At 48.1% G+C, this 16,090-nt stretch overlaps 1 protein-coding gene across 1 annotated transcript; it reads right to left on the reverse strand.

The window, feature by feature from the left end:
• Nucleotides 1-11,069: 11,069 nt before the first annotated feature.
• LOC120708463 (calcium uniporter protein 6, mitochondrial-like) lies at nt 11,070-14,379 on the reverse strand. The gene is made up of 2 exons (XM_039993705.1): nt 13,590-14,379; nt 11,070-11,893 (listed from the first exon to the last, which is right to left on the reverse strand). Exons 1-2 carry the CDS (start codon nt 14,013-14,015, stop codon nt 11,414-11,416), a joined length of 906 nt encoding a protein of 301 aa, XP_039849639.1. The 5' UTR covers nt 14,016-14,379; the 3' UTR covers nt 11,070-11,413.
• Between the last annotated feature and the right edge of the window lie 1,711 nt (nt 14,380-16,090).

Genomic DNA, 16,090 nt, shown 5'->3' on the forward strand with positions numbered 1-16,090 from the left:
CGAGGAGGCGGCCCAAGATGGAGGATGGTTGCGGCGGGCGGAGCTTCGACGCCGGGAGCTCTGCACAACGCGGCAAAGGGCCGGGTGAGGGCTTAAACAGGTAAAGAGGAGGGAGGAGGAGCCGTGGGTGCAAGGAATCGACGAATGGCTCACCGAAGAAGACGAATCGACGGTGGCCGGTGTCGGGGGAAGGAGCTCGTGGCGGCGGCAATGGAGGAACAGAAGGAAATTTGGGGGAGGGTTTGGAGCTCTGTGCTTCCGCTACCCGCTGCGCACTCAATCAGCCGGGGATCCGCCGCCACAGCACTGCTCTGCAGCCGGGGAAGCACCGCTGCCGGATGGGGAGAGCCCGCGCGCGTCAGGAAGGACCCGTGTCGCCGCTTGCTCGGCCACTGCCCGGATCCGCGCGCCTGCTCGTGCCTGGACGCGCGCCCCGGCAAGCCCACGAGCTCGCATCAGCCATTCCGCCTCCCGCGCGCCGTTGGTCTCGTGCCGGCCCGCCAGGCCGCTGCCTGGTTTCGCGCACCGCTCCCGCTCCCCTGCTACAAGCCCGAGACGACGCACGCCGCTCCCCTGCTGTAGGCCCGCGCCGCGCCTCGCGTGCCGCTCCTGGGACTCCTCCTCGCGTGCCTCCTGGCGCGCACCGCTAGGCCCCATGCCCTGCTCCGCCTCCCGCGCGCACACCACGTGCTGCCGGGGTCCGCCAGAGGTGCTTCGCGCTCGGGAGGACGCCGACGTAGCAGCGAGCGGTGCAGTAGGGCAGCGCGTGCGGGAGCCGACGAGGCATGCGCGGCGGCCCGGCGGGAGCCGAGCAGCGGGGCTGTAGCGGCCCGTGCGGTACGGGAGCAGAGGAGATGAAAGGATGGGGGAGAATTGAGGAGGGCTCGGCTTGGGAGGGGTGATGTGCAAATATACGGTCCATGTTGGATCTACGTGGCGGTCCACATAGTCAGTTGTCGTGGGCTTTTGAGGGTACCCACAGCCGGGTGGCGGAACGCACCTGCCTAATCCCAGAGGGGGAGTACTCGGGAAAGCGCTAAGCGATTAGGCCGATCTAGCTTGGGGGCAGGAACGCAAGAACACTTGGGTTTAGAGTGGTTCGGGCCGCCGGAGCGTAATACCCTACGTCCAATGTGAGATGTATTGGTCTTAGTAACCATGAGTCTATCCTCTCTCCAGCCGGGACCTGACCCCCCCTTCCTCTAGCGAGCGTCTCCCTTTTATAGATCAAGGGGACACGTACACAGGCGTTCAGACCCCGACAGGTGGGTCTAACGTGGATGTATAGTATACTGCGCAGAAAGCTTCAATGGAGCTACAGCGGTTGAGAATCTCTTCTCGGATACTGTGACAACCCAGGTAATTAAAATGCTAAGCAAGAGAAATTAAATATAGCGTTATGCCTAATTAACCAAGAAAAGTTGAAATAAATGCATGTGTATGTGTGTATGTGCATGTACCTTTAGGTAAAATACATCTTTTATAGGTTTAAATATAATTGTTCACCATCGCCATGAAATGACAAATAGAATGCAATGATATACACCCTAGGTGATGTTTAAAATTTTTGCAAGAGTAATCAAATTCAAATTTTAAAGTGGTCACATGAAATGATGAAATAATTCAAATCTTTACCAACATGCTTTGAAAATAATTTTCAAACCATAGCTCAAATAAACTTTTGCCCAAAATCAAAGTTGTATAGTTTCAAATAATGAACAACTTTCATGTTTAAAGTTTTTCAAGCTGCTACACAAAAATTTAAGAAAAATTTGAATTTGGATTCAAATAGAGCAATAATGCACATTTGTCAAGAATTTAAATTTAACTCTTTAACTACGTTTCAAATGAGTTTGTGCCTGAAATGAAAGTTGTAGGATTTTAAATTTTGAACAACTTTTGTTTTTGGAGATTTTCGAGTTGATGTGAAAAATTTCGAGAAAACTTAAAGTCAAATCTCTCTCTCTCTACTCTCTCTCTCCCTCCTTCTTCCCTCCTCTGCTCCGTTCCTGCTTCCGAGCGCAGAGCCGAGCAGGCCATCATCCCGCAACCCGCACGCGCACCTGCTGCACCGTCGCTGCGGCCACTGTACGGCGATGAGTACCCGCCCCCGCTGACCTTCCCTTCCGTCCCGTCACCGCTGCAGCACGGCCCCTTCCTCGCTGAGCCCCTGTCGGCCTTCAATGCCGCTCCACGACGAGGGCATGGCGACGCCGGGCCATCACTGCTCGCATCGTGCCCCTACAGCTCGCCCCGGCCCTTCCCAACCCTCCATCCCCTCTCACTGGCCGCTATAAAGGCCAAGCCGAGCCTCACACGCGTGCCCAGAGCCACCCACCTCGCTGGCGCCCACCATTGCCACCGCCAGCCCAGGCTCACCGTGGAGCCCTCCCTTTCTCCCCTTCACGACCCCGAACGACCCCTCCACTAGCATCGCCTCAGCCTGGTGAAGCTTCCCGACCACCCTGCGCTCTCTCCCCTCGCCGGAACGCGAGCCATAGCCGCCCGCCATGGCCGTCGCCCGAGCTCCACCGCCGAGCTCCCTTCTCCAGCCCTCCTCCGTCCAAGCCAACCCCCGAAACAGCATCCTCACCTCCCCCTGAAGCTCCACGGCGAGGTCCCGGCTGCCCATACCTACTGGAACGCCGCCGCCATCGCCATTCGCCGCCGCCGGAGCTGCTGCTCCGTGGAGCCGCCTCTCCGGCCCTCTCCCTTCCAAATAGAGCACCCCAGCACGACCCCCACCTCCTACCGAAGCCGCCACACCCGGCCGCCCCCGCCAAACCCCGCCGGCGAGCTGCCGCCGGCGACACAGAGCCCCCACGGCTGCCCCTTTCCCTGGCGCCGCCGCCACAGGCCGCCCCGGACCCAATCCGAGGCACCAACAGGTAGCACTCGGTCCCCTCTCCCTTTTCCCCCACATCTCCCTCGCCGCCGGCGAGCAAGCACGCCGGAAAACACCACTCAAACCTCTCCCCCGTTCTATCCAGTCCTCCAGGGACCTTTCCTGAGAAGAAACAGAGGCCTCTGCGCAAAAAGAGATCCTTTTTCCTTTTTGTTTTCCAAAGCAGTGAACTTGTAAAATGGATATAAATTCATAGAAAAATAGGAAAAATGCAAACTCAATTGATCTGAGTTCCTTGTTACTATATCTACAACTTTCATTACATGCACATATTTAATTTCGGCCTATATTTTAATCTAGGAAAAAGATTAGATTCCATAGGCTATACTTATTCTAGGAGTTATACTCAGTATCTATGGGTGATTTTTGGTTGGTAGCTACTTCATACTATGTTTAGCTCTGTGTAAAAAATTGAGCACCATATAAGACTTGTAACTAGATGAAACCCTACTCTTTGTTGGATCTAGCATAATAATTTGCATTTTTCTTCTTGATGTTATAATGAATATTTATGGATGGAACTTTTTCTGTACACTTAATATTCTGAAATAAAAGTTCAGTAAAAGTTTTAAAGCCATCACATGTCTCTAGATATGGTTTTGATTTAATCCACGTGTAATAGTGCTATCTCATGATAAATAGTTCTAGTGCTTAGAAAAATCTAAATTTTATACCCTTATTTAGTTTTGGGTATATGAACCTGCATGCCAAGTTTGAGGGTCAAATGTGGAGTAGAACCTGAGATGTTATTTACTCTTGATATCACCTTGCTTAGTTTGTCATTTTTGCTTTGGTCTTTTTGCTACATATTTATATATGAATTTTTGCAGAGAATAACATTCTAGATATGTAGTTGCTGTACAAAAAGTTTGAACATGTCTACTTAAGAGAAACTAGCTAGATTATTTATGCATGTTGTTACATAAGTAAATGCATTACTGAAGTTGTAAATGGTTTTAAATGCTGAAATTTTTACTGTAGTTTTATCATGCTTAGTGTAGGCTCTGATAAAATTTTGAGACCTAGAAACTGAGTTTAACTATCTGTATAAATAAATCATGATTAATATAGATCTAGCTTGATTTTTTTTCTATACTCTGTAACTTGCAAAATAAAATATGAAACCAGTAGGTTTAGTGGGTTGTCTTTAAAATAAAAATAATAAAACCTAAATCGCTAAACAACCCGGAACTATGCATTCATATATATGCATTGTTGTATTTCATTTAGGTACGATAGATGTACCACGTGAAGGATGTGATGTTGAAGCCGAGCCAGAAGACGGTGAATGGTGGACACGTTTAGAAGATGGACGGATGGATCCCGATGTGCACGACCGAAGGAAGATGCTTGCTGAGCAGTTATTCTCTAACTAACACTGACCTAGTGTTATTCTCAGGCAAGCCCCGGAGCATGTCATATCTATTGTAGATTTATGCAACTACTTATATTTCTATATACTTGTGCATTTACGTTTACAGGAGTTGACTGAAACCTTAGTTGCATGATCCTAGGTACCTATGCTTGAACACTAGTTGGTTTAGGTCGCTAGTTGGCTAGGCTAATGGTTCGGTAGAAGTCGAGTGATTTCCTGTCACTCGCGAGAATTATACGAATTGAATGTCCACTACATACTGCAACTATAAGGCTCACGGGCGGGGCTGTGGTACTTGTGATGCCCCGTCTGTTTAGTGAAAATGGATAAGGCCACAGTGTGTGGTAGTGGTGGTTAAGCGTTTGAACATACTAACCACATGCCGAGAAAATGGTAATCGGTAAGCTTAAGTACTGGATTGAACCGAGGCCGGAACATACTCCCCACCGTCTTGAACTCGTTCACATCTAGCTAATGGCGAGTACAGAGTCGTCGTACTACTGTACTTGAGGGCGGTGGGCCTGTTCCGTGAAGCGGGAATTGAAGGGAACTATTGCGTGGGTGACTCTGTTCCCATGCGTGTGTTTAGGTCTGCCTGGCCAGGTTAATAAATTCAATTCGAATCGTCCGTCTCTCACGGATATTGAGACTGCTTAACCCTTTTGCCACATAGAGTAAGAAGTGAAAGATGTTGATGATGAATATGGTTGTTTGGATGATGAAAGATAATTGTTTTCCACCATGTATGCTATTGGATAGATGCTCACCTAGGATGGTTAATTGAACTAGAATTTGGAAGCTAAAACCTGAAATTAAGGATCTACTCTTTAATGCTTTCCGGCAAAACAAACCCCTCAAGCCAAAAGCCTTGCATGTCTAGATTAAGGGCTAAGTATACCCTTAGTCGGGTAAGCCTTGCTGAGTATTAGTATACCCAGGCTTTCTTGTGGCTCAACTTTGTTTTCAGGTGATACGTTTGAAGATCAGGTAGCTAGCTTGACTTGGCCGTGTACTTTACCCCCCCTGGTTGGTCGGTGGAATGGGATTCGACTCCGGTCGACGATGACAATGCCGAGTGATGTCATGTACGGGCTTCATCATGACATCTTGTATCGTCGTTTAGAACTCGCTTTATTTCCGCTGTAGTTGAACTCTGAACTACTTTCAATTTGAATTTCAAGTACCTTTTTAAGATTTCAAACTCAGTTTGTAATATTTAAGTTAAGACTCTGTGATGTAAGAATTTGTGAAATGTTGTACTCTCTGGACTCACCTTCGTGTGAGTTGCATGTAAGCTTTGGGTTTCGAATGCAGCTAGGTGGTTTTATCGGGACTCTACCCGACTGGATTGTCGGATTACTCCGTTTGAAGTGCGTGTTAGCCGGGATTACCTTTAAGGTGATGGTTAGCGCACTTGAGCCGGATTAATTTAGGCGGTTCTGCCACAGATACGCTTCATCGCCCTGTCGACTCTTTGACCGAGGGGAGTCTTTATTTGTCCCATCGGCGAGGCGCCCGTTGGGGCAATGTAGCTTGCAGCGTAGTCTGTCGAGGCTACCGTATAGGCGTCATAATGGGCGAAGCCGAGCCGTCGTGTCCAATTGGCATAGTAGACTGATATACGCAGCGTGGGTGGCGCCAGCGACTGCACTGTGCGCCTTGGTAACACGCGACCAACAGTGCAACCTGGCAAAAGCCGCCTCGGGCTCTGCTGTGGCAGAGCGCACTTCCGCCTACCGCATTGAATGCGGTAGGTAGGCGAGTCTTCCAGTGGAAGCCACGCGGCCCCGCGCGCGTGCCCGCACCTGCGGACACGTGGCGGCTCCGGACCAGGCCCAGGCGGGGTGTCGGTTCCACCCTGCTGAGGGGTCCGGATAGTATATGGGGTCCGGTACTCTCTGGGAGGTCTGGGGCTCTACGGGAGGTCCGGGGCCCCCAGCTGTTTTGGCTGAGGGCTACCTCCTCCGGGATACGTGGCGTCACCGGACCCTCCCCAAGCGGGGAGCGGGTCCGGGGCCGTTTGCCGGGAGAGTAGGACTCCGGACCACAGGGGTCCGGCTGCTCGGTCGTCAGGTCGTAGTTAAGGATAACTATGAGACTCTTGCCTAGTCACAGCAAGAGGGGGTACCCCAGTCCTGGGGTACCGACATCAGTCAACGCTGGTAAGAGGCGTTTTAGACCTCAAGTGACACACTTGAATAGATTGTGGACCTAAAAATGCACTTTTGTAGTTCATGGACCTAAACAGAACAGGTCAACTAGTTTAAGGACCCCCAGTGCATTTTACTCTTTTTAATTTGCTTCATCCTTAAATTTTTAATTTCTAGGCTAAATTTTTAGGTCCAATATGCTTTCATCATTAAAAAATGAACATATATATATATATATATATATATATATATATATCTATATATATATATATATCCCGTTAGCAGCTTTTTTGAGAGTTTATTAGGGCTTCATAATTGTGTTTAAGATGTTTTTTTCGCGACCGTGCCTAGGCACATTTTTCATTAAGAGGAGATTGTTTAAGATGTTTTAGGGCAAAAAGATATGACCATGCGCGACCTAGAGCGTCACACCAAATGTACTTCAATCATCCTAAAATGATACACCTTACGGGATGTCGCCAATCATCATGCACCTCAGCGAGGTCGTGTTTCATACTTTCATGTCTTAGGATCGGAGTTAGACATTTGGTCGAGCATGCATGTGCAATAGGCTTGAATGACACACCTACTATACTTTAATCACCTAAGAGATGAGATGCACCGTATACTTATAGTCGACGGTGCTCTATGCGAGGTTTTAGAGCTTGAAGGAGTGACCACGGGTAGCAAGCTAACCTGACAGTGATGGCAGACATGGTGGTAAGAGTGGTGGGACAATGAATATGGTTCAATGCTGTTGGTAGGCGTCAGAAAGATGAGCAACGGTAGTACAAGGGAGAGCACGAGTTAGCACAATGACCCATTGGAAGCAGAAGAAGGTGAGTGCACATGGGATGACCTATGATGACAAGGAAGACAATCAATCCTAACGGCCAAAGGTAGAAGACAAAATGCATGCTGGATCGCTTGAATTGCCACGCTCCATCGACCGAAACTGTAACACCTGCCTCACGGACAGTCCGCTCTGGGGCAGCGGACGGTCCGCCCAGGCGACGCCCAGATATTTATCTGGATGGATGTGGGACCCGCCTGTCATTCCTCCTCCTTCTCCTCACTTCGACCAGTGACGAGCGGAGCTCGTCCACTCGCCCCGTCGTCGCCCTCCTTCCGTCGATCTCCCTCCTCCGGCCACCACACCTCGATTTCTTGTGTGAGTATCGTCCCCAGCACCTCCTCCACCTTCCCCAACCCCCAGCCCGGCTTCTCCCGGCCGGAATCGCCCCAACCGCCGCCGGTCACCATTGGAGCCCGCTTGAAGCTTGCTCCACCGTCGATCCGCTTCTCCGGTCATCCTCCGCCCGAACCGACTGCGGGAATGGATTCGTGGTGAGTTCCTTGTGCTCCCCGGCCTTTTTCCCCTTCCGTTGTGCGCCGCCGGCGTCGGTGAATGGCCGCCGCCGCCGCCGCGCTTGATGCCACCTGTTGTGCGGTGTCCAGGGATATGAGTCGCGGATGGTCCGCCTAGGTGGGCGCGGACAGTCTGCCGGTCAGGTTAGAAGTTGTCCAAAGACGATATTGTCTCTGGTGGTTTCGCAAATTGTACAGCGGACGGTCCGCTATTGGAGAGCGGACAGTCCGCCGTAGGGATCGAAGTTTGTCCAGAGACGAAATTGTCTGGTGGGGTTCGTAGGGGTGAACAGCGGACGGTCCGCCAAGGAGGGCCGGACAGTCCACCGTAGAGTCTAGGATTTTGTCCAGAGACGTTGTCGTCTCTGGTGAATTGGCAGAATGAACTGCGGACGGTCCACCAAGGGGGGCCGGACGGTCCGCAGTAGAGTTTAAGATCTTACCAGAGGCGTCGTTGTCTCTGGAGGTTTGGCGTGGGTGTATTGCGGACAGTCCGCTAAGGGTGAGCGGACAGTCCGCCAGCCAGTATAGAAATTGTCCAGTGAGGTAGTTGGGTCTGGTGGGTCTGCAGAGTTGAACCACGGACGGTCCGCCACTTGGGTGCGGACAGTCCACATGTCATTTCAGTTTGATGTGTAGTAGTTGCATCATTGAACTGCACTTAATTATTTCATATGCATTCGTGTAGCATCTGCCGTTGAGGACGCCGTGTTTGAGGTGATTCCGGCACCGCTGGAGCAGCCGGATCAAGCACAGGAGGAGAGGCGTGAGAACCCAGCCAAAGGCCCGTCTAATCCTAGTTCTGAGCAACAGCCACAAGGCAAGCCCCGGTACACATCCTATTATGTTAAATTATGACACCTATATACGTAACTATTACTTGTGCATTAGGTTTAGGAATTATTTGGAACCCTAGTTGCATGATCCCTAGGATTTCCGGAGTTATACTAGTATGTATAGGACGATAGAAGTGCTATGCTTAATGGGTTTTCGATAGAAGACGAGTGATCTCTTGCACTCGTGAGATATAGGATGTTTAGAAGACGAGTAATTTCCGGATTACTCGCGAGAGTTGAGATATAATTATATTCCAGTACATGAGATGTTGAATTCGATATGGAATAAATGGATAATTGAGACCGGATGGGGAAAGATGAGGATGTTTAGGTATGGCAGCAGGATAGGGTTCCTGGTTGTCTTAGCCCCGTCTGTGTTGATTAAGGACCGGTCGTTGTGGCAGTGCTGATCGGGGATTGAATTATACTAACCACATGCCGGGAGTAGGAGGTAGTCGAACCCGGTAAGGCTAGTACTGCCTTGCTTCGAAAGTACAGGACTCCATCTCACCTCCTGGGGTAGTCGAGTAGTCGCAGAGAGTTGGGGATGCATGTATTAATTTTGGTGGTCTCATATTGAGCTCGGCTGATCATATGATGGTGGGGCGGTCCTGTAGTTCGAGGCGGGGAGGGTAAGGGTTGGTGCGTGTGGTCCGACGGGGCTTATACGTGCCGTGTTGGTTAGGTCCACCTTGCAAGGTTAAATCGGATCGATTCGCCGTGTCTCGCGGATATGAGGGCCTTGATCTCTTTGTCGCCTCGTAGGAATGAATTAGAAATATTGGTGCTAAATGATGGTACTATTTTGAATCATATTTGTAATGCTTCAACTTGATTGTTGTAGATAGGCCAACATTAGATGAGAGCTTTTCTATATAAAATATGTGGCTAAAACATTAAAAATCAGAATCCAACTATAGAAGTTTTTTATGCAAAACCACTCACTAGCCAGAAAGCCGTGCATGTCTAGATAGGGGCTATGTATACCCATGGTCGGATAAGCCTTGCTAAGTATTAGTATACTCAGGGTTTGTTGCCACAATTATTTCAGGACACCCGGATGTCGACTTATGTCCCTGCTGCGTTAAGTTAATCCGTCGTGATGCAGAAGGATGGGAGGTTGTGGAGCCCGACACTTAGTTAGGGATCTCCTCGGGTACTCTTTGGTAGTTGTAGATCCTTTCCTCTCTATTCGGACCTTATTTTCGATATTGTAAAGTTTATAGGTTATGTATGTATTCAAATTTGGTTTGGTCGAGTCTTATGTATATTGTTGTATTTTCGAATGTATGTCGTGTTTGTACCATCTGCGCCCACCTTCGCATGGGACTATCGGTGTTGTTTCAATCGGGACGTGGGTTGAGAAATGATCGCCAAATTAAGCCGTTAAGCTAATGCGTCCGATGTGTTCAAATGACGGCCGTTACTCTTAATTAGAGTTTTAATTTGGCAGTTTTAATTTGACGGTTCTGTTACAGAAACACACGATCTGCCTACTTTACTAAGGTTCAACACCTTACCACACGATTCTAATAATTTCATTAACAAGTTTTTAAATTATTTTTCTCCAAAATTACATATTTGGTTTCTGCCTAAACTATTGAGTTCGCCACAATTAAAACTGTTAAATATTTGGTTTTTTTTTTTTGGGGGGGGGGGGGGGGGGAGGGGCAACAAATGGGACCCGCTGAAACGGGACACCGGTCTGGATTCCGCCGCGAAAGGTGTTTGTCAGCTTAGTCGCCGGCGGCGGCATCAGTATCTATGACTGCGAGCACCGCTGACCGACGTGCAAGACGAGGATACCGCGCCATCGCGGCAGCTGGAAGCCTGGAATCCCTGTCCGTCCAATAGCTGAATGCCGGAGCGGATCCTCTGTCAGCCCTGTCCGTCCAATAGCTGAATGCCGGAGCGGATCCTCTGTCAGATACTCCGGGCGCCTGGGTTGATCAGGTATTCAGGAGCCGAATTCAGTGAACTGAGTCGTAGTCTAAGCCTGATTGCGGCCTTTCGCAGCTTGTGCACATAGACATAGACAAAGTCTGTCAGAAAGATTATGGAAAGCAGGGACGGGAAGAGCAACGAATAAAACCGCGCGTGCACACCTCCTCGGTGTGGTCTGAACAGACAATTGAAGCTTTCGTTTCTTGAGGACTGACACTTACAGGAAATGACACATTTCTTTGTAGTGTTAGTTTGATTGTTCCCTTTGCACTCGTCAGATGAAACCGCAAAAATTTCAGACCATGTGAGGACAAGTTTCCTGCTTCAGTCGTAGAGTAGTCCGTGATCTGTAAACAGGACCGCATCGGCATCTCGGCATCTGTAGTTCTGTACGCACTATGACTCTACAACAGTACAACTACGCAGCCATGGTTAGAATGATATAACCACTTGCCGATTCACACTTCACCGTACATATTCACCAGAGACCATTTGCCACCAAATGTAAGAGCTTCCATATAAGATATATAAAGCTAAAAACAAGTAACGGTGAAACAGTGTATTAGCAGAGACTGCAAATTATGCAGCTCTCGGTAGTGGGTGAGCTTCTGGTCATACAGATGAGCTTGCCTTTCAACTATCAGGTGCTTGTGCTTCAGCATCGCTAAAAAAGGATTATACTGACCTACACATTTGCATAGGAGAAGACCGACGAAAAGGTCCCAGGCAGAGGAAGTGGGTCTGTCTCACAAGTGCAAGAAACACCGGTTACTTTTGCTAGTAGCGATCGCTCCCAGAGAATGAAAGAAGTACTGAAGCAATGGTGAATATTTTGTCATTTGTGGATGGATAGCTCATGGAGATGAGCCATGTCAGGGTTAGACGCGCCGCACGCCTTCTCCAGGGGATCCTTGCAGCGCCTCTGGAGCTCCAGGTACTTCTCCAGGTTGAAGTTCTGCCTCTGGATCAGCTTCCTCTGCCGAGACTCAAACATCCTTTCCATGAAGTCACGGTAGGTTGGATCCCTTGATGTGATGAGGAAGTACGCATACCCCACAACCAGTCCCGTCGTGGTCGTGAAGAACGTGATGGGCTCCATGACATCCCAAGAGAACTCCCAGAACGTGAGCCTGAAGAAGAGGCCGACCTGGGTGATCAGGAAACCCAGGCCAGACCAGAGGATGCGTCGGACTTGCTTGTGCGCCAGCTTGTTGATATCTTCCAGCTGAGCTTGGAGCTGCTTGAGCTCTTCCTTCCCCGGATCGTTTTCAGGTGTCAGTGCAAGGGGCATAGCTTTCCTTACAAGATCCACAATCTGTATAAAACAAGAGAATTAGCATCTGCCAATGGTAGGTATCTGGTAGTGTTATGAAACTGCTTACGTAAGATCACGAGACAGCAAATCTGGACCTATATTTATAAGAATTTTGAGAAATGTAAATGGGAAGTTCAGCATATGTGGACATGCCATATCCTAATTTGTATTTCAGTTTGCTACACCATGTATCACTGAAACTTTCACATGGCAATATCCTGAAAAATCAACTTACAATGCGACCGAGACCGATCCTAGAAAGGAATACGGAGTAACTTAAAAACAAAAACAAATTGAAAGAACTTAAAAACAACAAAATAATGTGCAAGAAATATGCAAGAGTGTATATACAATTCAAACAAATGTGGAACACAATGGGAAGTAAACATGATTTAAGAGTATAATAGAAGATCTTTTTTGTGAAACTTCATGACTTTGTTCCAAATATAGCCAACAGCTAATGTAATCCAGCACCATCAACCTTACTGAGAAATGGTAGTTAAAGTTTTCTCATCTATCCCTTTGTTCATCTTGCCTCAAGGCTCCAAATTGCACATCATGTGAGACAAAGAAGCTTGAAATTACTTAAGTCTTAAACAAAAAAAAACATAGGACAGACAATGTGAAAAGCAATCAACTATCAAGCAAATTGCTTTCCATCATGACCCAGACACCCACTACTGAATTTCTTCATCACTCAACAAACTTTATGGTTTATACACGGTAGACTGGTAGGTGGTAACTCAATACACAAAACAAGCAGTTTGGATAGCGGACAATGCATCCTATGTCACAAGTCACTCGCCCATCCTATACGTGATAATGAAAACAAGATAGAGGCAGTGCAAAGAGACAGTAGCCTCGACATGGCAATGACCCGTCCTGTAAGAGAGGGCAGATCAAAGAAAAGTAGAAAAAGTAAAGGCACCAATTCGCGCTTTGCCAGAAAATGAATTCCTCCCCATGGAAGAAAACCGGATGACTTTTGCACAGGTGCGCACAGTGTGAGCACCCCAGAGGGGCACGCCGTGATCCACTAGTCGCTACCACCTAGGGGCCGCCCCGTCCACAAGCATACTGATCACCTTTCCCCCTAGACAGTGCCACCTGCAAGCGGGATTGCTTCTAGTCTAAACAGTACGGCCACGAGATCATGATGGTTTTAAAGGCCAGTCTCGATCGGTAGGTTCAGCCGTTCGCACAGACTGCACTATGAATCTTAACGTCGAAGGGCACACGCAATTTTAACGAGTGAATCCATGGACCATCGGTATAATCTGCAGGTGATGTAACATTGGACCATCGCTTGTAAAGCTGACCAAACCCTGCAGGTCACCATCTGAACCTATGGATGCACGGATCTGTACTTAAGCCATGAGCGCCATGCTTAGCGCCGGCGGCAATACTTCGCCGGCAAATTTCCCGATTGGTCAAACAAGTTCTTCAATGCGCTCCTTGGTTACATCGAAAAATAAAAATGTCTTCTCTAAGATTTCAGGCATACTAGGACCGGAGGTACGCATGGGATTGGGTGGTGGGTCATACGACTATTCAAACAGCGAACAAACAAAAAAGGATCACCGGCGGCGAGGAGCACGGGTAAACCGAGCCGCGAAGGAGGGAACCCAGCGAACCGAGGCGGCGAGGAGGAGGGAGGGGAGGGGTAGGATAGGGCGGCAATGCGATGCGAGCTGACCTTATCGGGCTGGAGGTAGACCCTGTCGCGGAAGAGCAGCACGACGCCGGCCTCGTCGAGCGCGCCCGCGAGCGCGGCGGCCTCGGCGCGCGTCCTGGCCGCGCCGGCCTCCTGGCACACGCGCAGCAGGTCCGCGTACGGGATCACCTCCCCGTCCCCGAGTTGCCGCTTGAGCGCGTCGACGTTGGCCAGCCGCATCAGCCGCCGCGCCTCCGCCGGCGTCACCTCCTCCTCCCCGTCCCCCCTCGCCGCCTCCGCACCCGGGAGCGACGCGTAGCCGCGGCTGGGGCTGCAGCGCTGGAGCGCGCACGGCGGCGGCGGCGGCCACAGGCGGCGCGCGCCGGAGGCCCCGCGCCCGGCCGCCGAGGCGGAGGCCGAGGACGAGGCGGCGCGGAGGAGGGAGCGGGATACGCGCCACATTGACATCGGTCGGGTCGGTGTCGGTGCCTCTCTCTCTCTCTCTCTCTCTCTCTCTCTCTCTCTCTCTCTCTCTCTCTCTCTCTCTCTCTCTCTCTCTCTCCTCGGATGCTGCGTGTGGTGGGCGGACGGGAGGGGAGGGAGAGATAAGAGGGGTGGAGGGGGGGGGGGGGGGGGTCAAAGCCGGAGGAGGGACGGAGCGCGAAGTATGGAGAGGTGAAGGGGGGAAGCGGTGGCGAGGAAGACGAGAGGAGCGGCTGGGAGGAGGCCGCGTTCCGGCGGCGTTCGCGTTCGCGTGGAGTTTGGCTTATTTTTGGAGCGGTGGGGGCTTCTTTCCTTTTTCGTCCGCCATGGGCCTGCCTGTGCAGTGCTTCTGCCTTCTGGGTGGGTTCGCCTTTCTGAGTTTCTGTCCACAAAATAAGGGAAAGACCGGAAGAGCGTGTTGGTTTCCGGAAGCTGCTTGCTTGCTTTCACGCTATACGACGCCACGTTAAAAGATTATTTACTTGCCCGTTAAATATTTATTTAAAAGGAATATTCGCTTGCCTATTATACAAAGTTAATGCTTTATTTTTTCAAAAAATATTTTATGGAACATGCAAATAGTTGTATTGTTAAAACGAGGACCATAGATTTTTTTTTGGAGAACGATGACCATAGATTAAGCAGTAAGCATTGCCTTTTATGAGCACTTGAAAAATGATGTGTTGCTAAGAAGTGGATGGACAATTATCTAGCTGTAACGGGTGTGTACAAACAAAACACTTCACGTAACCATAACGATAAATTTGGATTTATATCGAAATAGCTAAAGCGAGAATGTATGATTAGATTCAGAGGGCGTTTGGATCCAAGTGCTAAATAGTAAAATTTAAGATTACTCTATTCAAACAGGATTGCTAATGGAAGTGCTAATAGGTCATAAAGTTTAACACTCAATTCTAACCCATCAAACAGACTTTTAGAGACCCATTTTCAGCTAACCCAATGTAATTTTACCGTGGAATCTGGAGCATTACCTCTCCTAGTAGAATAATGAGAGTAGGGAAAGCGGGTATAATCCAACCAATCATAAAGGCACTTAGCATCCATCACTAAAATGGCATGTGGCTGACCGCCTCCAAACATCTCGTGTCTCCCCTCATTTTGATTTTTATATTTACATGATGTATCGTAATTTGAGAAAACTAAACTTTTTAAGGTTTGATTAAACTGCACTAATAGCTCATGGATCTTTGAATATGATATTTCGAAAAAAATTCATATCCTATAATACGCTATGTAAAGAAATCATACTATTACTAATTGGAGGCTCCTTTTGAAGCCTCCAAGTGAAGCCACCTAGGATTCTAGGTGGACAATCTAAAAAATAGAGAAATTCTATAAATTCTCACAAAAATCAGAAACATCCGGCCATCAATTCCGCAACTCTAATCATAATAGCCATTGGATCTGTTATCTTTTTTAATAAATTACCCACCTTTGCCATTATGAAGATAGACTAAAGTAACCCCCTAAACATGTATCTAAATTACCCACCTCTACCATTATAAAAAATAATCTAAAGTAACCCACTAATGTTCATGTAAATTATCCACTTATGCCATTATAAAGTAATATCAAATAACCTCCTAAATTTTCATATATATTATTCAATAATAACATAATAAAAAGTTAAAATGAACCCCAAATCTGAATCAAAATTATATTATTATAATAAAATCTTAAAGTGTATCAATGTAAAATTCTAAATTACTATTCCTATCATTATTAATATATCATCTATGTTATTATTTATATAAACATACTAACCACCATAATGTGTTTGTCACCATATATTCATGTATAAGAGAAAAATAATACCAATTTTCATTTGTTCACATAGCTCAAACAAAGTGTTCAATTAAACATGTATCAAACATATATGGAGGTGTGATGCGAAGTGAGAAAAAAATGTTAGTAACTAAACCTATCATATTTATTATAATTATATAGTGATAAATATGTATCTTTGCAGTACTTGATTAAAATATTTAATTGGTTAAAAAATGTGTGAGATAGATAATTATTAGATATCTTTAAAT

The sequence above is a fragment of the Panicum virgatum genome, chromosome 5K, assembly GCF_016808335.1.
Source record: "Panicum virgatum strain AP13 chromosome 5K, P.virgatum_v5, whole genome shotgun sequence".
NCBI classification, from domain to species: Eukaryota; Viridiplantae; Streptophyta; class Magnoliopsida; order Poales; family Poaceae; genus Panicum; species Panicum virgatum.

Bases quoted from the DNA above. Each gene is read 5' to 3' on its own strand.
- LOC120708463 (XM_039993705.1), bottom strand. From the start codon at position 14,015: ATGTCAATGTGGCGCGTATCCCGCTCCCTCCTCCGCGCCGCCTCGTCC. The intron at 11,894-13,589 runs GTCAGCTCGCAT...TGTTTTATACAG, and splicing joins TCTACCTCCAGCCCGATAAG to ATTGTGGATCTTGTAAGGAA.